Source organism: Melopsittacus undulatus, chromosome 3 (genome assembly GCF_012275295.1).
Source record: "Melopsittacus undulatus isolate bMelUnd1 chromosome 3, bMelUnd1.mat.Z, whole genome shotgun sequence".
NCBI classification, from domain to species: domain Eukaryota; kingdom Metazoa; phylum Chordata; class Aves; order Psittaciformes; family Psittaculidae; genus Melopsittacus; species Melopsittacus undulatus.
The window spans coordinates 37384662-37409791 of record NC_047529.1 but is presented as its reverse complement, the minus strand read 5'-3'; the positions used below and the strand labels follow the sequence as shown (position 1 = coordinate 37409791).

At 44.2% G+C, this 25130-nt stretch overlaps 1 protein-coding gene across 1 annotated transcript in view; it reads left to right on the top strand.

Annotated features, from left to right (window-relative positions):
* Nucleotides 1-2478, top strand: part of GCLC (glutamate-cysteine ligase catalytic subunit) — a 32991-nt gene extending 30513 nt beyond the window's left edge. Inside the window, exon 16 of the mRNA XM_034060836.1 lies at nt 848-2478. Within this exon, the coding sequence (XP_033916727.1) occupies nt 848-1053 (206 nt within the window). The 3' untranslated portion in view covers nt 1054-2478. The remainder of the gene's footprint in view (nt 1-847) is intronic.
* Nucleotides 2479-25130: the final 22652 nt, after the last annotated feature.

The window sequence follows — 25130 nt, the reverse complement described above, 5'->3', positions numbered from 1 at the left end:
TTCACAAATGTGACTTCATGATTGGTGCCCTACCCTTCTTCAAGCAGTTACGCTTCTGGTCACCATAATGTCATACAATAAGAGATACTTATTTTTTATTTTTTCAAAGGGCATGTAATAATTACTGTAGTTTTGCATGTTTAAATGCTTTTCACAGTTATTTTATTATATACTTTCTAGTTCCTACATTGTAGGATAATGTTTCTCTACTCGCTTCTCATCAACATTCATGATCTTGCAAAGGATGGGGAGGGATTGGTCTGTCTGACCACTAGGTGTCTGTGTTGGTGGGAGCTGGGCTGCTCTCCCTTCTCACCTCACAGTTAACAACCAAGAGCTGGTATAATGGTGAACTTGCCTGGTTTTTGCTAGGAGAGCTGCCAGAGGGAAAAACAATAGTAAGTCAAGGTAGACAGAACAAAACTAGCAGCTGAGTTGGATGGATCAACTACAAAATTATTTTACATATACGTATATATTCATATGTAGATGTTGTAGGGACGTCTATTCGTTCATCTAAGCCAGATTGTTAAATGACATATTTAAAACCTCTTGCTGTACAATCTGTTGGTAACACCTGTTCCAGTTGCTACTTCTCTCTACACTGTCTCATCGCAACATCTGAAAATTTGAAGATCACACTAAACAAGTGAGCTTTAGACTGTATCGGCAACAGCTTATTTATGACTGCAGTTTAGCCCTGTTCAGGAGAAAAATATATATTGGAATGTGTTTCTCATTAAAGCATGGGCCATTCATTAATTGTGTACATAATACATAGAACTGGAGGTGTCATACTGCTAAATTAGGTGTATAACTGTGAGATTTGACTTCTCCTTGCCCACAGGAGAACTGATGACAGTTGCTCGATGGATGAGGGAATTTATCGCACAGCATCCAGACTACAAGCAAGACAGCGTGATAACTGATGAAATTAATTACAGCCTTATTTGGCAATGCAACCAAATCGCACAAGGCCAGGCAGAGTGCCCTGAACTATTGGGGGTAGGGTTTAATAAGAAACAAAGCGGAAACAAAACCGGCTCTTTGTAATGAATTTATGTTTCTTAAAAGAAAGTTTAAGCCTTTTAGCACAGCACTAGCAAAGATACTGTGAATCTGGTACAGTTTCATGGTGTGAAGACCAAAACAGGGATACTGCACTATAAAGTGGGCCAATCTGCCTAAATATTCATTAAGGCACCCTAAAATGGGCATATTCTTAAGGTTTATACAATATACATGTAAATAGTAAAATATTTTTATGATTAACATCAATGTATTTTAATAACATTGTATCTAAAGTTATTGTGAATTAGCTTGCAACTTTTTTATGCCTATTCTAGAAAGAAAAATTGTCCTTTGTAAATGTAATGGTACTTGTATATTATATGCATTCCAGTTACTGAATGTTTACTGTAATTTTTTTTAACCTGGAATGTGCTAAGTAATCTACCTTATTGTGTAAGAAAAAGGAAAAAATCTTCTGGACCTACCTGAATTGCAGATACTTCTCCTTCCATTTGGGTTTTGAAAGTATGTATGAACACACAAATGCATGTGCATCCCATTTGTTAATCTTTACAGCAGTTTCTCAGTTGCCACAAGACCTGCATCCTTCAACTGTAAAATTCAGAGGAGCAGATCTGTCTTTATTCGAATAACCTGCAGATGCATTGTTATTTTTTTCTCCGCTGAAGTAAATGTGTATGCTGTTGCAGGTCAGAAATTTGCCTGGTTTAACAAAAAACCAGTAACAGCGCAGACATGGTACAGAGAGGAGGAAATGAGAGCTGAACATAAAGCTCTCCTTACAGAGGAGCCACAGAGCCCTGCTCTGTCCTTCAGCACTCCTTCACTGCTCATTCTCCCACATTGCTGCTGTTCCCACAGGCAACAGTGGTGCAGCCCAAAACCAAACATCTGTTCATTCTTCCTGAATGCTGAGTTTCTCATGTGTCATTCATTATAGTAAATACTTCTGTCAGCATGTTTAGGTCCTGTAGGTATGGACAACTTAATCCCCTCTAGAAAATAGTTACGAAGCAGTTACAGCTACTCCTTTGAAGTGGGAGTCGATGCAGGGAGTGACTGTAAAGTATTTAAAATTTAGCCATTGCAACTGTAAATAAAGCAACCTAACGGGGCCTTTTTGATTTAGCTTCTTAACTGACTTCTAGAAGTGAATTGCGTTATGGGTAGATAATGCAAAGCTTTTATGCAGACACACATGAAATACCTAAGGTGTAATGAATTTTTACAAAGAACTAACAGAGAAGCTGCAATGGAGAGGTGCACTAAGAAGCTTTTATGTACTGACATTAGCCTTTGGTCCGTGCTCACAGGTGTGCTTTAGAGAATAAGAAGAGCGCCGTTTTCCTGCTGTGGTGGATTTGTTTTACTCAAGCTGTAGGCCTGTGCTCATTTAGTTTCTGTAATAAGGAAATAAAAAATAAAATTTGCAGTATGTGTTGGTCACTTGCATGACTTGAGCCCATGTTTTTGGATGAAAGAAGGAGTGCCGTACCAGGCAAGTGCAGCTCATCTTATCTAGACTCACTTCATTCACATTAAAATGGTTTACCACCTCTGCAACATTGCCTTTGCCACGGTACCAGCTGATTGCATGGCCTTAGCTGCTGTGCTTGGAAGACCCCTAAAGCAGTTGAATGCTTTCCTGCTGTTACTGCATCAGCAAATGTCCGTTTTCCCTTTCAGTTGACATTAAGTCCCCTTCTTGACCTAGTAGGTGGCTACAAGTAAGGGTCTTGTAAGTGAAAAAAAAATTTGTCATAATGCCGGAGAGATGTGGCTGGAAAGTTTCCCTCTTGAATTCTTGCAAGGTTTTGGAGAGGGTGAGGAAGATCAAACACAAAGCTGCTGCTTATTTGTTGAGGTGTCTGTGGTTGCAGTGTCTAAGGAGCTTACATTCCCCAGGTGAAGTGTGAAGGTATGTGCTCCAGCCTGTTCTCCATGGGCTGGCATGGTGAAGGCTCTTAGGGCAAACCAGAGCTGCTGCAGGGAAGGGCAAGCTTTACCACTGGTTCTGAATATGCCCTAGAGGCGGCTGTGTGGTATCAGCACCTGCTCTGAGATGGAGCAGCAAGCCTTGGGCCAAGCCTCAAGACAGCCTTCTGCAGAGAGCATGAGAAGCTCCCTTGGGTTGTAAATTCAGGATTCCTGGTCCTGCAGACATGAGGTTTTTCCATGGAAATAAGTGACCTTTCCAACAGCCACCTGAACAAAGGGAAGGGAAGAAGCACCGAGCACCTGAGATGAAACATGATTGTTCCTTGTCCATAGACCTGGCACTCCGTGTAATCACTGATGTGTTGACCCCAGCTCAACACCAGTAATTTGCTTCATGCTTTCAACTCGGTTCTCAGCTAGAAGATCCTGTTGAGTTTTCCAGAGGTCTATAAATAGTACTCTGATACCCAGTTTTCTCCTGGGAGTCAAACTCCTTGAGTACAAGCGCCTTTATTTCTGGATTATTTTAGCTATGCTTTTATCATGGCCTAAATCATGAAAATGTGGTTACTTTTGTGTGTGCGCAGAGCTCTGTGGGCAGTTTGCCTTTCTGGGACTGGTGCTTCAAGAGCTTTGTGCAATAATTCAGTCCTGCAAAAGCAATCTGACCTCTGAAACAAGCATCATGCAGCTTGCAGGAGGTGCATTGGGCTTTCTTGGAAAATGACCTCGCTTTTTGTTTGCAGTAACTTTAATATTTGAAGTTGATTATATTTGGTGTGCTGATAGCAAATTCTGAGAGACTTCCTGCTGCATGGGAAGCTGGTCAGAGGAGCAGTGACAGCTGAGGTTATTTCAGCAGTTACCTGGATGTTGTGAGCTGGATTTCAGCAGGAAAGGATTGCTGCAATCCCTTTCCAGGACCCAGGCCCTTCTGTCTGGCTCTTAAGGATAAACAGCAGCACATTAACACATGCAATAACAGGATAGTGTGGATGTTCTCTATTCCAGGACAGCAGACAGGGATCAGAAATACAATAGTTCCCCTTGCTGCAGGGGGTATGAGAAGATGATCATAATGCTGAGCAGTGCAAGAGCCTATGCTTTACAAGAGAACAGAAGCCAGAATATGCATTTTGAGCATTTCAGCAGAAACCCAGGCTCCCAAGGTCTGAAAGACGTGATGCATCATTGGAACCTTCTTGAAGCCACTTTGTAGAGAAACATTTGTAAACTGTGACCTGTGCAATGTGCGTACTTGAACCCTGATGGAAGAGGGGGACAGTGTGGCTCCTGCTGTGGGCAGGTGACTGAGTAGTGAGTTTTGTGGTTCCCATCACATGAGCGAAGAGATGGCAGTGACAGCATCTCATTTCCCTTTAAACAGTCCAATGCCTTTCCTGAAGAAAAGTGTGACTGTCCATCAATGCTGGCAACGAATTAAACAACAGGGTGAAATTCTATGGCTTATGTTAAGCAAGAAATGGCTATGAAGTCTTTTCTAAGTCTAGCCTAGAATACAGTATGTTAATTTAGCCACTGAATTTAGTTATGTATCTCAGACACTCCTACAGCTACCCCTGTTACATGACCTAAAGGGAAAGCTGTAATCAGAATGGCAGTGACAAGGTAAAAGTGACCACAGTGAGGGAAAGTGAGGGTCATACTCAGAAGCATGTTGTGCTCAAAAAACACAAATGAAAGTGTTTGTGCATGACAGCCCCTCATCACTGACTTCCAAGAGTTTGTGTTCTGGCTGGAAAACTGCTAGTCCAAAAAATACGTAAGAACAACTGGAGAAGGTCCAAGCTATTAAATGCATTAGATCACAACAAAGCAGTTCTTCATGAGAGTACAGATTTTGATGAAGGCATCTTAAAGAGTGCCTTGCTCTCTGACTACAGCCAGTCTGTGTGGAAGCAAGGAGTTGCTCTGTGTATGTTGCTCTGGCAGGTCATGTTCAGAAGAGGCTGGGGGCAGCAGGGAAGAACACATAAAGGGGTGAAGCCTATCCCCCCCCTCTGATTTGCACTGGGGAAGTAGCTGTGCCAAGATGACCTCAAGCTTTTAAAACCTTCAGGTTTGTTCTTTCACTTTAACCATTTACTAGGTTGGACTATATGCCTTCCCATCCATCCTCAGCTGGCAGTGCTGGACAGCTAATCCCTGCCAGTTGACTCACAGCATGGGCATTCAGAGGCCAAGAACCTGCAGTATTCTTCTTGGCAGTGTAAAGACTGGGACTCCTTGCCCAGAGACTGTCACACAGCTGCCTAATGAAAAACAGGAAAGCCTCTCAGAAAAATAACCCCCTCCACTGAGGGGAAGCAAGGCTTGGCATCACCCACGTTTCATCCCCTTCACCACACCCTGCAGCATTCCTGTGCATTACTTATTCCCCTGGCACATCTGATTTTAAATGCCAACAGGACACATGTCACTGGCGGGAGGCCAAGCTGGCAGTTGGGTCTCCAGACCTTCCTGATGCTGGTGAGCAGACGTGTCTGTGCAGTACTTTGTCTCAGACACAAACTGGGCTGCTGGGTACAAACGACGTCTGTCTGTAATTCCCCACCGCTGCGGGGTGAACTAGAGCAGTGCAATATAAACTCTGATGGGGTCTCTTGAGCTACAGCAGTGTTAATATCGCCAGCAAAACGCAATAACCCCGGTATGGAGAGTGGAAAACCAGCCAGGGCTCTCGCTGGGGCGCGCTGGTGGCACAGGCAGGGATGAGGCAGGGAAAAGCTCACTGCTACGCCCAGGGCCAGCCCTAGGTGTCCTCCTAAGTTAAGCAGCAGCGCAGCGAGCTGGAGAAGGAAAGTAACTGTTCTGTGGGGTGTAATGAGGAAAAGGAGACAGAGCCACAGCGGTATCTCAGGTCCAAATCCTCTGTCCATTTTGGCCCAAGTTTCTACTCCTGGGCTTAGCTTCAGGCCCTGCGGCCGGTGCAAACCTCTCCAGGTCCTGGTGCCCCAGTGACTATGCATCCTCCCTGCTGCCTTCCCCCTGGGGAAGGAGCTGCCCCTAGGGACACCCTGGCCAAGAGCCCTCCAGGTTGCAGGCTGTGCAGACATCCCAGAGCATGGCAGACCAGCTGTGTGTTCCAGAGGGTATGCAACAGCACAGGCTGGAAATAGGCCAGCCCATCCCTTGCACAGGTTCAGTTCAGCTGCACAACTGAGCTGCTGTGAGCAAAGCTGCCACCATCTGAATTAAAATGTGCAACATCCAAGCACTGACAGACATGAAACATCCTGAACAGCCGTGTGGGGTGGAGAGGAGGATTCCCCTTTCAAATGCAGCTAGGTCTTACTCTTAAAGTAATCATTTCTAGACAACAAACTTCACTCACTGTTTAAAACCAAATCTGTCTGGGCCTCTGTCCTGGGTTCAGCAGTAGCAGTCATTTTTCTCCTTAGTAGCTGGTGCAGTGCTGTGTTTTTGACTTTCAGCCTGAGAACAATGCTGATAACACTAATGGTTTTAGTTGTTGCTCAGTAATGTTCACTCTGACCAAGGATTTTCTGAGTCTCCTGCTCTGCCAGGGAGGAGAGGGGGGAGGGAGGAATCCGAGGCAGGCCACCTGACCCAAACTAGCCAAAGAGGTATTCCATACCACAGCACATCATGCCCACTGTATAAACTGGGTGCAGTTACCGAGAAGGGCTAGATCACTGCTTGGGTTGGGCTGGGGATCGGTCGGCGGGTGGTGAGCGGTTGTATTCTCTTACCTTGTTATTTCCCTTATCATTATTATTATTGGTGGTAGCAGTAGGTGATTTGTGTTATACCTTAGTTACTGGACTGTTCTTATCTCAACCCGTGGGAGTTACATTCTTGCGATTCTCCTGCCCATCCCTCGGGGAGCAGGGGTTGGGAGCAGAGGGGGGTGGTAAGGAAGGAGGAGGGAGTGAGTGAGCAGCTGCATGGCTCTTTCTGAGTTACCAGCTGGGCTTAAACAACGACAGGTTCCTCAGAGAATGGCACAAAATAACACATTTCAAATTGTCTTTCCCCTCTACTTATGCTGCAGCTTGACTGGCACGAATCCCGTTGCTTCTGCCTGGACAGGGATAGGGCATTTCCAGAGGCACAGGTGAAGAGCAGAGCTCCAGAAGGGAGTGTCCATGTGTTCCCGGAAACTCATTCTGACTTCCCACTTCCCAGTCATCCCAGCACGTGATATTGTTATCTGCCCATTCCCATGCAGGCCACAAGGATCCAATGATGTGTCATGGCTGGGTGGGCCAGGTCCTCTGGCTGTGAGTCCAGCTTCCAGCAATGTAGCATGTTTTGGCCTTGCTGTGAGCTGATAGAATGATGCTGTCCTGAATCCAAACCCAGCACTAGGACAAGCCTTTAATTTTCATTATACCTAGGAGAAGCAAAATCCGCACAACAGGAAACTCAGGAGATTCAAACTGTGCAACAAGGGTATACAGGGAAAAAGCTCTGCAGGCTGCTCTGGTTTTCAGTGGCTGCCTTCTGTGTTTGCATGTCTATACAAAGCTCTGTGATGCAGTTCAAGATATACCAGGGCAAACTGTTCTCTGAGGGAGAGGAGCACTTCCTCCAGGACCATGGTGTCCTGAAGGGGATGATTTGCCAAGCACATCACCAGTCAGAACATCAGCAGAGCTGGTTTCTGTTTCCAGTTCAGCTTCTGTCCTGAAAGGGAGGTTTTATCTCCCTTTTGTCCTAGTGCAGCCAACAGACTTTTCTAGTGTGAAAACATTGCTGTCAGGAGTGTTTGCTGCTGCAATGGCATGCCACAACACCACACAGTTAGAGCCTCCTGTTGATGTATGGAAATCAGAGGCATGATGCTGACCTAGAAGAGCCTGCAGGATGATGTATTGTGCTGAGTCTGGTTTTCTAATTGCAATTAAAGTGAAATGCCTTATGATCAATTTTATTACCAAACTGCTCTGTCTTTAGAACATTTCCTCAGTCATGCCCAGGGTTTGAGAGAGATGACATAGTGACAGCCTTGCACATCCATTTCCTAGCTTTTATAATGGACAAACACAGAGCATGAATAAAGTTGGCCTGTACTAGATAATTCCTTCTAGACAACTTTTACTGGTGGAGCCCACTGGCAGTGAGGACCTGTAAACAGTCAGACTTGTGTGTTTCTATGATACCTACCATGAAAAGACATCTGTGGGCTGTGTCCTGGCATGTGCCTCCCAGGGGACACTGCAGGCAGTGCTGAAATCACTAAATACCAACACGCAAATACCTCCTGGCATACTTCTAGTTGGAGACCAGCTGCTATGGTAACTCCTACAGCAGAGGCTGGTGATTTAGCAGCTACTTTCCAAAACTTTTTTGTTGGGGTAGGAAAGACTGAGGGAAGTAACCCCAAATTCACAGTTTGTGACCTGCCTGACGATTTCCTTGGGGATAGGCATGGGAGAGAAAAAACACATGTACCCAGCAAATCCCAGCTGCTCTGTCCTACTGCTCCCATAAGCTGTGCTTGCTCCCAGAAGCAAAGCTAAACCTATTTGAGAGGAGCCGCAAAAATGGTTCTCAGGGAAAAAATCTAGTTTTGTCATTACTTCCCTCTTTGCCAGTCTTACCTTCTCCTTCAGCACGCACACCTCTCCACTCTCCCCCTCTCTCCCCAGGTGGGACATGGTTGAGTTTCCTGACCAACTGCTTCATTTGCTCTTATAAGCTCCGTCTCCTTTTACCCTGCCTGCTTTGGAGGAAGAAGGCTGCCTGCCCCTCTGCAGCTGCACACTGGCAGCCCTGCTCCCTAAGGATGCAAACTGGGAGGCTGTGCCTACTTCCCCTTGCCTAAGGGCTGGAAGAGACCTGTAAAGAGCCAGACACAGGCATGGGACACACTATAGTCATCCTAAAAGGCCTCATTACTTGTCATTACAAAAGATGACTCTGCAAGGCTTAGGCAGCCTGGACACCAGGAATGAGTGCCCAAGCTACAAATGTGTATGGGCTTGTTCTTGGCTAACCAGTAAAACCAAAAAGGAAGACAGAGAAGAAACAAGGCAGATGCTGAAGAGCTCCAGTTTGGCCAAGCTCACTTATCTGGCAGCTTATCTCAAAGGAACTGAGCAGAAGGCAGCAACAGGTCTGGCATAGAGAGAGAGTGAGTTCTAAATTGTCCGTAAGGAGACAGGCAGATGAAATTCCACTTTTATCCAGAGACAGGAGAGTAGACAGCAGAAAAAGAGACACACAGGCCATGCAGGAGAGGTGAGGAGGTGAGGAGAACCCACTGAAGGGTTCCTGGTGGAGCAAGGAGATAGTCAGAAGGGAACCCAAGAGTGGCCAGAACAGGAGAAAGCCAGGGAAGATTAGATAGCAGGGAGAGTTCAGCAGTGTTTGTGAAGCCTGACAGTCCAAGGGAGACAAGGCTGGCATATAATTTGAGATGGAAGGCCTTTTTGTTTGCAAAATATTACATTGAAAAGAAAACAAAAGAAAGAAAGAAAGAAAAGCTCCTCTAATACTGAGCCACTCCTTCCAATTTAGACATCCTCAAGTGGCTCCCAAGGAATGCTTTCATGCTCTTACTCTGTTAGCTTTGGCACACAGTGAGGCAGGCCAGAACTCCTCTGGCTACCATGGAACTGGTTTTGGACATTCAACTGGCAACTCTTTTCCAGAAATCCCAGCAATTTCTTCTTCCTTAGGAAAGGTTTCCATCCTCCCTCTTCTTCTTCCTGTGTGGTGGACAGAAACTGAAGAGGAATGAAGCATTTCTGGGATAAAGTGGTACTTTGATAGAGACAGCGGGCTGCTGGTCTCTGTTGAAATGTCAGGCCTTGGCACTGGCTCCTCACAGGCTTACAGCAGTACTTTTATCCAAATCAGGAGTGGTACAAGTCTGTTTATGTAGACTTCTTTTTCCAAGATGGGTCGAGACATCAGACCCTGGCTCCTTTGCTGTCTTCTGCAGAGGCCTGAGCTCCAGATTCCTCTTACATTTGACCTCCAAGTTTCCCAGGCATCTCAGAGCACACTTCTTGAGACAGCGCCAAGCAGGTGCTGTACAGGCTTAAACCATGACAACTGCCCAAACCAGCAATTCCCAGGTCCCAGACAGAGGGACTTGGTTTGAAATGTAGGCAACAGGCAATGGTAATCCACAAATTGCTATCGTGGCTGCTTTCTTTATCTCAATAAAGGCTTAGCAGAAAAAGATGTCTCAAAGTTCATATGAGACCCTTGCGGTGAGAGCACTTCTCAGAAAGTGGAAGGTCAGGTGCTCTGCTGCCTCAGGGGATTCAAGTGCACATCATCTTCGCACAGAGTATCTGAACCAATTCCTTGACATATTTTAAAAGGGTATCTAGAGAGGATGGAAAGTCTCCATCCTCTTTATTGGACTTTGCTACCACAGAGAACAAAACAAAAGATATTTTTAAACCCCTGTAAAAATATGCGATGTGCTGACATCTTCATTATTGTGCAGTGTTCTTCCTGCCTAATCTCAAAAAGCATAAAAGAGAGCAAGAGATGGCCAAGGTCAAAGGAGATTTTCAGAAGACTCTAAGGTCTTTCGTAACAAGGGAGACAAATAAGTTAGAAGTTCTTCTCTTGGAGAATAGACACCTTGGGGGGTGAGTGGGTTAATATGATGGGGGTATGTAGAATTAAATCAACTAAGTTAAGCATGGAACTGATCACTGCAAGATGTTATAGAGGTAGGTTTTGGCAGGTCATTAGCCAAATCAATGGAAACGATGTAGCTACAGTTGTTAGATAATGGCATCATCATCACTGTCATTACTATTACTGTTATTATCTGCTTTAATACTCAGCATTCTGGTTGATGTGGCAAGGAAATCCCCAAACCAGAGGCTGCTGGAATGTGGGAAATATGTCAGGGAAGGATCGTTTTGTATCAGCTTTTTCTCATGTTCTTTCCCTGAGCATCCACATCTGCCAGGGAGAAAACAGACACTGGTATAACTTGGCACTGAAGAGAGGCAGCTTTTTGTGCTCTTGCACAATCGAAGGTTAATTGAGAAGAGAGCATAGGAGAAAGAAAGAGCTGCATCCCAGAAGGCAGGTGTTGGGTCAGGAGTCCTGGGGTTTGGGGCCTGGGTCAATATTCAAGCAGTCACAGGTAAACTACAGAAGAATGTGGACCACCAGACCTCTCCCCTGGCAGGTAAACTCCCAGTCACCAGGCCTACACATGCCTTCCTTTCAAGGGAGCCTTGACCAAGCCTGGTGGCTCCTCCTGTGGGGTGGTTGTTAGTGACTGAGCATGCAACTGAACTGAAGTCTTCACCTTTCTGTGTGAGCCCTCCAAACGCAATAGCATTGCACAGAAGACAAGTAGACCAGCTGCAGCCATCTTGCTGTGTTGCTTGGCAAAGGGGTAGTCACACAGAACTCCTGAGAGGACACGAGATTCCCTAACAACCTTGATTAAGTGAGATGTAAAGAAAACTTCAGTATTTCCTACTGCCTTGTCTATACAGCAGCATTTTAGACAGTTTTGCTCCATGCTTATGCTCTAGGCAAACTCAGTGATTCATACCTTTCTCCTTAACTATCCAAATAATGTCTTAATCTGCCTCTAGCTGCTCTTTCTCATGCCCCAGCTACCTTCCCAATCATGTCTTATAACCTTATTAATTAATAGGTACAGCCCACATCTTGGGCAAAACTTCTCTAGCAGCCTGTTAACCTTAACTAGCTCTTTGATGGAAGTACTGGTTGCTTTCAACCACAGAGATACCTAACCCTATCCATGAGATGGAAAGAGTTTTGGGCTCATATACAGAAAAGCGAACAGACCTGGTTGGCCATATATGCACGGAATACATACAGTAAGCTTATTCCCTGCATGGTCCCAGCCCAAGCTGCCAAGAGGAACAGAGAGAGGGGGAGGAGCACAGAGGGGAAGAGAAACGATGGAAGACAAAGGAGTTTTAATAGGAGTTCTCATACTTCCTCAAATTTGTACCAACAAACCTGATTGTACCTATGAATGTTTTGTGGGGCCTTTCCCTGTGTCAGGTTACATTGGTAGTCACATCAACAACTTGGTTTTAGCTGATGCAGAGCAGAACATATATATCTCCTATGCCCACTTTGTGACGAGTGATGCCCTCATATTCTCCCTCCTACTGATGCTTGCTTCCATCTTCCAGCTTGATGCCCTTTTCCTAGAGCATTTGCAGTACTTGGAGAAGCCCTCCTGGTCTTCTAAGTGTAAACTCATGTCTCTTCCTTCTCACAGATTTCCAGTGCAAGGCATGTTTCCAGTACTGCTGACTTAGTGGTTCACTCCTCAACTTCTTCAGGTCATACAGCATTTGTCTAAAATTGATTGCACCTCGAAGCAGAGATGTGTTACCTGTGAAGACTGCGCAGGCAGTGCAAGCCATTGCCTGATGTAACACATGTCCAGAGCACTTTATATCAAAATGAGGCAGGCATTCTGCTTCTCTCACCTGTGTTGTTGGACATGTGGAGTTACAGCACTGAAGTTACCTCAGCGTTACACCAACAATAAGTGACAGGTTAAAGTCATCCAGCAGGACGGTTTTGCAATTGGAATGGGTAAACAGATTATCTTTTGTTGTTCTTATCCATTCACCGGTAATGTTATATAATCTACACCAGCACTCAGGGTTTGTTTAACTGTATGAAGACAATATCCTTAAAGTCCTTTGCAAATACACTGAGTATATAGGAAAAAATCTAATTAGCAGTATAAGAGGAAGGCAGACCAAGAGCACAGTACACTTGCTTGCTGCCCAGTCCTTTCCACTGCAGCAGATATTACCATCAAACAGTTAGAGAGAGAAAGCTGATTCTGAGAAGCATTTCCCCCTTTTGAATGTTGCATTTGAATTGTACATTTTACAGGAACAGCAAAATAGCAAAAAGCTTAATTTTGATAAAAGATTCATCCTTTATGAAATCTAGAAGGAATGGTAGGTGACTGCTGCATTTAGAGCTTTGCTTAATTGTCCCTTTTGCAGGAGGTATGAAAGAATGGCATATAATTTCAAATTACTGCAACAGGAGACCATGGTTATTTGCACTGACATGTGTACTCACATACATCTTTCTGGCAATGTAAAAGAACCTGCATGGTACCCACATTTTAAAGCCTTTTCCCACTGCCAGGGGACACAAAAGCATAATCAGGTCGCAAGTTATTCTCTTAAATTATTATCATCTTTTGCTAGTTAAGATTAGTGAATGATTTCAGATTTTATGGTGTATCATAGAATTGTAACTCAAGTTGGAAGGGATTCATAAGGATCATTGAGTCCCACTCCTCACTCCTCTCAGAGTTACCTAAAGCTAAATCATACAACTAGGAGCATTTGTGCTGTTTTCATATTGCTGGAAGCTAAATTTCTTGTGGATCCTAGAAGAAAGAGTAAGAAATCAAGCAAAGATGTGTGCATACATTAGACCTTATATTCTTGTACTTTTAGTAAAAAGTCCTCCATAAACCACGAAAATACATCTGTAGTTATCATGATGTTTGGTTTCTGCAATTGCCGCCCGCTGAGAAACACTGAACTAGCACATCCTTGGTAGCACCGTCAAAACTCACAGGATCAGCTTAGGAATATTTCAGTGTTAATAAGCATTGTGCTTGTCAAACGAGCTTATTCAGTGACCTCGGAGCAAGCACTGAACTTGACAGTTGGGAGGGGACAGAGGGAAGAGCAGCTTTTGGGATAAAGTACAAGAACACCCTGGCCATGCATTGGAGGGGCCTGGCTGTTCATCGGGGTTGAGGAATGGTTGTGCTGATGCCATCCTCCCCCAGCAAGGCATTAAAATTGTTTCTCCTTGCTACCAATGCAACTGTTTTCAAACATGAATTGAAAACAAAGGACATTTGTCCTTATGGGTTTAAAAACATACAGTTTGCTTTATATATAGCAGGAATAAATCTATTTCATTTTTTCTTGTTTGTCAGACATGGTTCTCTTTGGATTTATGGCCATTCATGTCCAAACACCAATTGTTTTCCCTTATGTTTCCAGGGGTGCTTTTTTATTCTTTTTAAGCAGTTTTTCCTCTCTAACTGGACGACAGCAGAAGTAAATCAGCTTCCATGTGTTTAGATACAAAGGAACAATGAAACATTCAGCCCAGCTTGCCTCAACAAATCTTTTTTTATACTTTCAGGGCAATTTACAACAAGAGCTTAGAGGATTTGGGAGGAGGAGCTCCAAGCAGCAACTGTGACTCTCTAGGGAGATTAAGGGCCAGATCCTACCCTCCTGTAAGTTCCTCTAAGTTGTGCAACTGCCCAAAGAGAGCTGGGAGAAGAATTGGATCAATTTTCCTGCTGAGACTAAACTGTGGCGATTAATGAGTTTCTGTTTGCCAACTGAAGAGCAGCAACTGGGTGCTTGGCAGCCAGCTCCAGGTCTCTCAGCAGCGTAAGCAAAATCCAGGTGTGTAGCCACTCTGTCCTGGAAAGAGGTGGAAGAGCAACATGGGACCAGGGTGGACAGATGCAGGGATTTTGGGAGTGAGTGCAGCTGAAGCAGGCAGCCCACTGCTCTCCTGGCTTGCTCCTGCTGGCCTTCCTTGTTTGTAGCCCAGTGAGTCCTGCCTTGTCTTCTCAGCCTGTGGCAGCTGTGGCAGAAGACTTGTTGTTTAATTCCCTGCGTAACAGGTCACCCTGTGGGCTGACAGCAAACAGGTAATGGAGGCCAGCTGTCACTAGAGAAGCTGTCAAGGTGTTGATGTCCGGTTGCCTGCACATACGCTTTCTTAGATACTAGGCGGCACTTCCATGGGGTTCCTCCTCTGACTGGAAGCACACAGCCCCTAGTAAGGCTGAGGCCATATTTTGGACCTCGGGAACCATTTCCAGTTGTATAATCTGAAACCACTGCAAAATTATTCACCCCCTTGCTCTAAGACATGAAAGCAATGGCAGGGGTGGAGGGAGGAGGTCACCACCTACACCTTGTCAGCCAGGAGCTGCAGTCAAGCCATGGCTCAAGCATGTCCCCCTAGCACGCACAGCACCTGGGACCTGCAGAAAGGTACCAGTTCAGCTCACAGTACTGAAGGTGATTTCAGCAGGCAGTGTGCAGTCACATGGGCTGGAAAACAGCCAAGGTGGTGACAGCACCCTAGGAAAAAGTCACCAGGGATGAGTAATTATGAGGGATATTTGATTAGCTGCTGCTGGGCTCCAAGTGCAGGGTGCTGTGTTTCCTGCCACACTCAGTGGCTCTCCCACTGTTTGCACCATGGCCAGCCAGAGGGGCTGAGCAGAAACAGTGACAGTCACCAGCTTTTTTTCCTTCTGGTCTTTTGTCTTTCTTTGGAAGGAGGAGGATTCTGGTGCATGGTAAATCTGGGGAGGCCATCTGCCTTCAGCTGGCCGGACTGCCGGCACTAGCAAACGTTTCCAACAAAGCTGAGCTTACAGCTTCTATTGCTGTTTTAAAATAAGATATTTATGGTTCTGGGCTTTGCTACTGGTTTCTTGAAAAGAGAATGTTAAAATCTATTTGATACGAACGGCTGTATTCCTTACAGGTTTACAGTTTAGCCTGCTCAAAATGTTACCTTCTTTTCCAGGCAGCATATCGTTGTCACCATCTCTTCAAACATTATCTGATTTCTTCCTGCTCCTCAGTTTTGCCCTTAAGATGGCTTCCCTTTGTTTTCTTCCCAGTGTTCTGCATCATTTCCATCAGCTTTCGGTTTTACTTTCTGAGTTTCTTTTGTGATTCTTTTTCTCAGCTAACTAAAATGAACAGCCAAAACGTAAATATTCGTTATTTCAGTGATACGATGTAATGTAAAAAGGAGGGAGCCACAGGAAGGAAGTACATATTTTTAGAAGAAAAAGAGGATGTTCTGAAAGTACCTGCAGAGAGAGGCCAGCAACACTGGTAATGATGTTGAAAAAACTGCATATGCAGTGGGTGAATGCTTTTATGATCTGTATTTATCTGAGGGATGAATCTTGGCCCAGTGGAGGAACTTTGGTCCTGACCACAGGGATCAGTCTGTTCTGAATTTAAGATGACAACATGACTACACAAATATAGTGAAGAAAGAGACTTTTGTGATCCTCTGGTGAAAAAGGCCCAGATACCCCCATGCTGGGCTGCAAGGTTGTACTCAACAGCCACAGTTGGAAGAGCACAGACTGACAACTTGGAAGAGACATTAGTCAGTGGGAGCAGAAATCCCAAGTAGAGGTTCATGTTGCTCACACAAAACTACCCTGCAAACAGTTGACACAAACATTAGGTACTAGACAAGGACAGAGGTCCCAAACTTCTGTTTAGCTCCTGTCCATTCAGCCCCAGCCCACTGCCCTTCCCAACAGGTAAGAGCAAGTCTCTGCAATGATGCAGGCTGCTATGTTGTGCCACGCATGGCATCAGGACAATCACATCCAGCACTGGCTGCTAGACTGAAAATAATTAAATTTAACTTTTCATTAAAACCTGGACCATTTAAATACAAGAAGAGGCTTGCAGCTCTCTCAGCAGGGGAAGCAGCTCTGAATAATGCCAATTTATTTCCTTCCCTAAGGTCCATGGCTTGCAGCAGAAGTCTCATGAGATACCTCCTTCCCAGTCCTTATTTTTCTTTACAAAAACATGCTCAGGACTTCACCCTTCCTGTTCCCTCCGTGAACCTTATGCTGCCCTCCCACCTCTGCCATGTGCCCCAGAGAGATGCCTGCTGTGGCCTGGTACCACTTGCCCCAAGGCAGGGGCAGGGCACATTTGCTAAGGCTCAAGCAATGTAAAGGGCACGGCACAAGTAATTAGTCCCTACAGATCTGCTGTAACCTCCATGTGGGGTGTTATCAACAGCTCAAACTGCCCCTGGGCACATCCCTGAGCACCTCCCCAGGTGCTCCCAGGAGAGGAGGGAGCTCTAACCAAGCCAAGCCCAGTTTGTGGTGGGATTAAACCAAACCCTCTTGGCCTTGTGGCAAAAAAACATGCCTTGAAGTACCTCGGGGAGTGTCCCTCAATAGCACATCCTGAGGCAGGAGGCCAAGAGGCAGCCCTGACTAAGGCCATGGAAAACAAAACACCAGCTTCCCGGCAAGGGCTGTGCCAAAGGCCTGCACCTGAGACACCATGGCAGCGCTCCGAGCAGGCAGACACCGCGATGGGAGCGCCATTCCCGGTGTCAGGATTCAGCCGGTGAGCACTGACCTGCACAGCCAGGGCAGCCCTGCTCCCCACCCATCATTTCTGGTGTCTGCAGTTACACTGCTCTGCATATGGTTTTTGCAGAATGCAGAAGTGTTGCCCATCAGATAAAACTGAACTGAATGCAGAATTAATTTGTTCCCTTCACAAGAGATGGTTTTTTTCAGATGAAGTGGCATTTAAATGGGGAACATGATAAATATAGGGGGTTTACAGCTTTTACCCTAAGTGATGTAATTAGTCATGCTCCAAGAACGATTTGTCAGATGAAATCCAATATTTAATTGTTGTCTAAATCAATGTGAGACTCATTCCTTTTGCTTTTAACATAAATGGCAATTTAAGTTCAAGAAGAAGCTGGGCCCTGGTTCTGTGAGAATGTAAACCAGATCTTACCCTCTTGGTCATGTTCTTTCTTTTAAAAAGAAACCATTAAACCTACACCATCTTAAGTTTCCTTCTCTTGTAAATATATGTTTCTAAAGAGGTTTAAAAAATATTTCACTCTTTTGACTGTTTCCTTTATATCCTATTCCCCATAAAGCTGGGTGTTTCAGCAACTGTCTCTGAATTTCTCACAGTGCAGAGGACCAGCCAACTTCTGCGCAGAGGACGGTTTTTCATAGCTGTGTGACTCTGGGGGCTCTTACACTGTGTATCCTAACAAGCCTCAGGGACATTCCTGAGACACTGGGAAGCAGACCCCTCCCTCCCACTGCCTGCAGACATGCTGCAGTTTGCAAGTGCCAGTCACAGCACTAGTTTGCTCTAAGGCTTCACTGACAAACAGAAAGAACGATTGACCTGAGAGGGACCTGGTCAATACATGCTATTGTACAGCTGCTTTCTTTCAGTTCTAGTTGTATGAGACCTATCAGTATGGTTTTCGTCTTCCTTGCAAATTCACCCAAAGAAAGAAGGCCTAATACAGGGAAATAAGTCTTTAGAGAAAAAAAATACAAAAGAATAAAATCAGAAAATGTAGTAAGGGTCAATTTTTGACAGATTGCAAGCAATTAAAGCAAAAATAATAGGTCCATATTTTCAAAAGTCTGCTTAAAATAAGAGGTGGAAATGAGAGGTCTAATCCTGGGTACCTTCTAGAAAAGAAGACCATCAGCAGAAGCAAAATGCAGTAAGCACACACCTGTGTTTGCAGTGGTGACTGACACTAGTTCCATGATCCCTTAATCCAGTGCAAGCACTCATTCAAGCAGGAAGTGATGGTCCTGCCTTCCCCCTGCTCCCAGCTCTCATTCCCATCCACTTTATTGCACCCACACCAATGCTCATGCAGTCTGACAGAACCTAGTACTCACTGAACAGGTTCCTTCTGATATCCCATACAGGCAGGGTTTAATGTTTCAGTACTAAATTACTTATTTGAAGATATTTGACGTTGCATAGGACTTTAATTTAGCACACTGATACAGCAATATACTGAAACACAACTTAAGCATTATAAGCAATTGCAGTACACAGTTGAATCACAATACAAACATTCATTGCATTATCATTCTCTATATGTGCTGGGGAAATAGTTGGACTTAATGATCTTAAAGGTCTTTTCCAACCTAACTGATTCTGTGATTCTGTTATATGCTCACTGTCACAATTCTGGACATTTCCAGACACCAGGAAGAAATCGGTACATTGAAGCCAGCTGAAGGCCATTGTCCTCTCCCCAGTTAATTTTACTGGTTCTTCAGTTTTTATATTCCTTGTCGGTCTGCGACATATATACACTTCCCCCATGCTGGTCTGGCCTGATAAGGAAGATAATTTCTCCTGATCATTTTAGGGCATGCCAATTACACAACCAGTTGATGCACAACAAAGGACATTCTCTAGTCGCCTTGGTGTTGAAATAAGTTTAGCTTCCTTTATGACAGTTGTGGTAATTTCCTGTGTTCTTTTCTGAGCTTCATGACCACACCACCCTCACCTACCTCCTCTGAGCCTTTTTCCACAATAGGGGTTTGTGGACTGGTCACATAACCATATGGACCACACATATTCATTTAGGTAAGCATGCCAGGAAATGCAGCCAGGCACTGGAACTTAGGCATTCATGTTTAAATGAGAAGAGTAATGCCTTCTGGCCATCTCCCAGCCAAGTTCCCAAGTTCTGGGGCATGCTCCAGTGGTTAGCACAAGGAGGCATCACTCTCAACCAAGAAGCTATGTGTGGACACCCTGCTGGAGGTGGTCACTCTACAATGAGTATGACAGTGTGGTCACAGGCATCCTCAGTGTCAGAGAACAGCCTGGGACAAGTTTGATTCCCTCATGCTGGTGTAGCCTTCTGCAAATCTTCCCTGCTTGTGCTGGGTTAGATTCCAGCCACAGTTCAAACCCAAGATCAGGTGAATGGCAAAAAGGACACTTGGAACAAGCAGTTGCAGAAAGTCAAGGGTGAAGTAGTAGACCAGGCTTTTGACGGAAGTCAGACTAAGCTGCCCATGCCACTATAGCCTGAAAAAAGATGTCACAGGCACTGTTAAGGGCAATAAGTGCAAGGCTTTCCAAAGAACACCCCATCTTGTCCATGAGAAAGGGCTCAGTGGAAAGCAAAAGGGAGATCAGATAGGCCAAGATATCAGAAGGAGCGAATCCACAGTTATAACTCTATAGTCCCTCATTAATCTTTCAGATACCAGCACATCCATCTTAGTTGCTAGTTTTCAAGGACTCATCTTACCGACCTGTGGTCTGGTCAGTGCATTCTGGGGTTTACCAGGAATGAAAATTGTACACATACAGTCCATCAGGTGAAAACTGAGTTTAAATAGCCAAGCTTCATTTTCCTAGAAGCTTCTACCCCCTGCTCAAGCTGAAACAGGATCTAGACAACAGATGAAGGTCTTCACTGTGTCCTACCCAAACAGGTTGCTGGCACAGTTCTGTATGTGAGCTGTTAAGTGATCATGAATTGGGGATGCATATTTTATAAAGCTAATATTATGCAAATATTTCATTTAGGGAGCACAAGCTTCCCCTGCTAATCCATGACAAAATGCATGCCATACATTGTAGAGTACAATGGTGCAGTAAGGAACACTGATTAATGTACGTATTAAATAGATGAACTAGTCCGTGGTGCTAAAATACACAGAGCAGAGTTCAAAGCTTTTCAGTGCCTGTGTGGCCTGGCCTGCCACTCCTGGGGACAGTCATCCTTTAAAGTCTGGGCACTGGGAATGCTAAGCCTTCTCATCAAAGCAATGCTTCAGATGAAATAAGTTTTTGAGTCATCTGGCAGAGGATAGGGTTGAGGAAAGGGCAGGGGAAAGGCAAGTGCTATATCTTGAAATAAAATGTAAGATCCAAGCATAACAAAGCTATCTGTTGGAAGCAAAAGGGCAGTTAATAATCCTGCCCCCAGGTCACAGCCCTCAGGAGCTCCTCACGATGGGGCAGGACCTCACTGCAGCAGGCACAGTAGATACACAGTTGAGGAAGAGATATGCCTTACTATTTAGGTACTTGCAGGGCCAGCATGCATAGAATCATAGGATAGCTTCAATGTCAGAAACCAGCCAGCTATTATTAACTGAAACCCACTTTCCCACTTTCCTTTAAAGAAGACAACTCTCCACTATCAAAAGAGGGAGTTAGGCTCAGTAAGTCTGCATTTCTGATCTTAATGGGCTTCATGCTGTTGCCATTATTAGACAAGCCCTAACCATGTGGGTGGAAGCAGAAAGCCTGCCAAGAGCTAGGAGACAAATAAGAAACTATGTGAAGAATGGGGATTTCTGATGAGAGCTTCTGATGATGAATCCCCTGCTACTATGATCATGAGAACAGGGCCAAAAGTCTCAGCTCTGAGCTGCCTTTCCTCTGCCGTCAGCGCTCTCACCGCAGCATTGGAGAAAAAATGTGATGGTTATAAAAAGCGACATGATCAATGATCCATACAAGGGATGTTACAAAGCAACTACCTTGTCAAAATGATATGAGGAGGAGCTATTATAGCAAAAAGCAAATAGGCCTTGGTGATGCTTTTTTTTCCTCATAAAAGTAGGTTGAAGAATCTGAGACACATCAAAGCTGGCAGTTTATTGAATTTGGCAGTGGCTCAAAGCTAGAACCTCTTGTTCATGCTGCGTAGAGCTCACACACTATCTGCAAGAGGTAAGTTATGAGGAGCGCAGATGCCTCTCACAGAATAAAGTAGTGAACTGGTAATTCTTCCTGAGTCCCAGAGGATGCTCTATGCAGCCCCCAACACACAAAATAAACAGCAGAAAGTGCTGTACTGAAATAACAAATATCTGACACATAAGGCTGGCAGGAGATATAAAGGAATTATTTTAAAAAATACACTCCATTGACCCCCTGGTATAAAATAAAAAGACAAGAAGAGTTGTTTACAAAAACTATCCATGCATTTAAATCCACACAAAAAGCTGTATTCAAGTGAAAGGTGAGGAAGGTGTGAGGACACTGCCTATGCTGGAGCTAAAGCTTCTAAGTGGTTTTTCTCAGTGACGACTGCATCCAGAATTTAGCACATTTCAGCAATAAGTAGGAGCTCAGACAATTTTTAACTTGTCTAATAACAGCATGTTGGTAGCGATACTGTAATTATGAGACTCCCATATATATTCTTAGAAGAGCTTCTGCTGGCAAGGAGAGGTGTTAGCAACAAGAAGTGTCCCCTGTATACACTGAGCTAATTTAGTTCTTGTTAAAATATATGTAAGGGCTCAGACACCTACGTGGTTCCTTCAGTTCAACAAGTCCCCGTGCAGAAACAGTAGCTAAAAGTATTCAGTCCCCAGCAAAAGCAAGGCGTGCTAGCTTCAATCTGCAAAGATTTAGGCTGGTGTACTTCATTTCTCATTTCCAACAGGAAATTAGAGCCCAAACAATTTTGTGGTTGAAGTGATGTGGTAACTCATTAAACAGCAGTAACTTGGCATTTCTGAGTTCCGGCTGTTTTGTCCTGACACAGGGAAGTCATCCCAGAGATGAAAGGGTCCTGAGACATCCCACAGCAGCCATTCCCACACAGAGGCCAGAGGCAGCAGCGAACAAGCCACAGCAACTTTCAATTTTAGGAAAACTCAGCACATAAAATTACTCCAGCAATAAACTAAAACCAGCTACTATTTCAACCATACTAAATCTACCTTTTAAATAAGAAAAACACAATTACAAGAATGCAGAACTCTTCAAATGTATCAGATAAAAACTTGATATTTAAAGTTATCAAGTAATAACAGTACAGCTACTAGACATTGATAGAGCCAAACCAGAAAATTAGAATGGTTCAGAAACAGACTCTTTTATCACAGAAAACACTGAAAAGATAAACCTTCAATGCAACAGACAAAACTGCAACAGGACGTAAAAGGAGGAAGTTGCCTCATTTAAAATGGAGTTATGTGAGAGAAAGCCAAGGACTGCGGCTCATAACTTCAGTATTTTCACAAAAGTGGCTGCTCACAGGTGTAGTTGCACTAGCTTGCTACTCAGGAAAGCTGTCAACACAACCCACATGACATCATCAGCACATTGCGGCTAAGTAAATGGATATTGATGTGAGAGGCTAGCACATAGTTTCTGATAATAGTGTAATCATGCCATCCTCCTACAGCTTTTCAAATAAACCAATAGATGCAAGAAACCCTAATAATTGTTAGTGAGGCTGTTCAAGCACTAAAGTGAGAATTCGTGACTGGAAACAAAGGTTGCAGCAGACAAACTGACAGGTTTTAGCAGACTACAGCTTGGAAATGTTATAAGGGCAAAAAATATATGGTAAGCAGGAAGTTGGAATTAAGGATAGAGATCAAATTCTGCACCAGAGGGATAGGAGAAATGGTAGATGTCATCAAAATAAGTGTCAGGCTTAAAGAAAAACTGTAAAACTAAAAGACAGGACTGCAAATGCAAATGCATTTGTTCATAAAAGAAGAGTCTTTGAATAAATGTCACCTCAGCAACATGAAAAAAAAACACCTTTGGAAGCAAACCCAAGTATATTAAAATACTGCTTTCATATTGAAGTCATAAGCAGCCACTTGCTGTTTTAAATTGTTCTTATTATGGGTATTTCTTTGATTAAAAGACTTCTGAGAGAGGCAGTGGGTTCAAGAAGGAATTAGGGAGACTGACCAGGGCATTGCTTCTGATAAAGTCCATTTTCAAAAGTGTACATCAGGCTTGTTTCTTTGCACAGCAGCAATACTGTGCCCCCAGAGACAGCAGCCTCTGCCCGAAGAACGAACTCTTCTTCTTTCCCAGGACCTCAGCATGACCTCCTGTGGACTTTTACACAAGGCATTGGTTGGCAGTTGTACTCTCAACCTATACACTTGGGACATTGTGACCAGTGTGGTTGAGGATGTTCATTTTAGCTGCTAACCTTGCACAACAGGAATAGTTTTGTTTCTTTGGCTAAGCTCAGGAAAATCTCACTGTGCCTAGGGATGCAGGAATTGACTTGATCATCTTTAAGACCTTTGCTTATTTACAATGAGGCTTCTCTGAAGAGCTACCAGAATTGTACCCAATCTTCCCTTAGAGCTCCTTGGGCCATTATCAAAATAACTCCAGGCTCGTGCCACATTTCCATACACTTCTCCCATCTCCTAATTATTTGAGGTCCACTCTGCATGCATGCAGTGGGAAAGATCTCCTGCCCTAAATTTACAGTGTAAGTGGTCAAAACAAAGAGTGAGGGAGGAAGAGATGAATATCCACCATTATTTATCTCAGTCTACCTGTGTCCACTATTGTTCACAGCTGGGAAAAAATGCATTCCTAACAGAATAAAAGCCAAACCACCCCTCCTTCCCAGGGAAAACCAAACTACTTTTCATCTAACAAAAAGCAAGCTTATTCTTAAACATCCCCTACACAAAAACTGACCTGGATTGGTGACTCTTCCTCTCAGTAAGGCTGCAGAGACTACAGGGAAAAGGCAGGGCCTGCCTACACAGGTGAGAGCTGAAGCCGTCCTAGGAAGTGGGAATGGATATCTGAACACTTCATATCAGGCAATAAGTTTACTCTCACCTTAGACCTTATCCTGAGCAAGCAACAGAGTCAGCACATTAGGCAGGAGATTGGCAGGGGAGGGCTCAGTGTTGTGTACTGAGGCTTTAGTATCCTGCTGCCAGGAAGGGAGGCTTCAGGAGATCACAGACAGTGACCCTACAATAAAACAGACTGTTAAAATCATATGCAATAGTTTTCACTCAGGACAAATGTCCAGGTACAATGATTTTATCAAAATACAGAAAAGATCTTCTGTGAACACTGAAGACTGAAAAAGGAAAGGAGCTATAGCAGAATTTGAGTTCTCTGTAGGGAAACAACCTCCTCAGAAACATGACTGCAGTAATGACTTAACAGCTGTCCCAGCTGTCAGGTAAGAGATAGTGCCATGAAGTTCAACAAGGCAGTTCGAATGGACTAAATACTTGAAAAATTCCAATGCGGAATGAGAACCATTCAGAGTAATGTACAGGTTTTCAGATAAAATTTCAAAAAGTAGTTTCCCTCATCTCCTCTTTTGCATTGAGACAACACGATTTACTATTTGCTTTAAGCAGTGAGACTGTTTTTTGTCAACAACAGGATTCTCAAACAGTTTATGCCGTCTGCAATTAAAGGGAAAGGGACATGGAGCAAGGCACATGAAGAAGGATCACAAATGCCGCCCTTAACTGCTCCTCCAAAGCAGAACATTTAACACCCTTAATGGAAATACAGTGTTGTACTCCTGCCAGTTCCATTATACTGAGTAACATGACAGGTCCAAATCCCAGTCCCACTAGTTCTGAGATAAAGCAGAAAATTGGTGACAGACTAATGTTTATGATGTTGTTTTGGAAGAACGAATGTTGTTTTGAAGGATTAGATGTTGTAATCCATACAGTAAATCAACAAAAAGGCCCCATAACAGGAACAAGCAAGGAGTAAGCATCCAATTACTAATGCAAAATAATGCAGTTTATACTTTATTCACCTCTC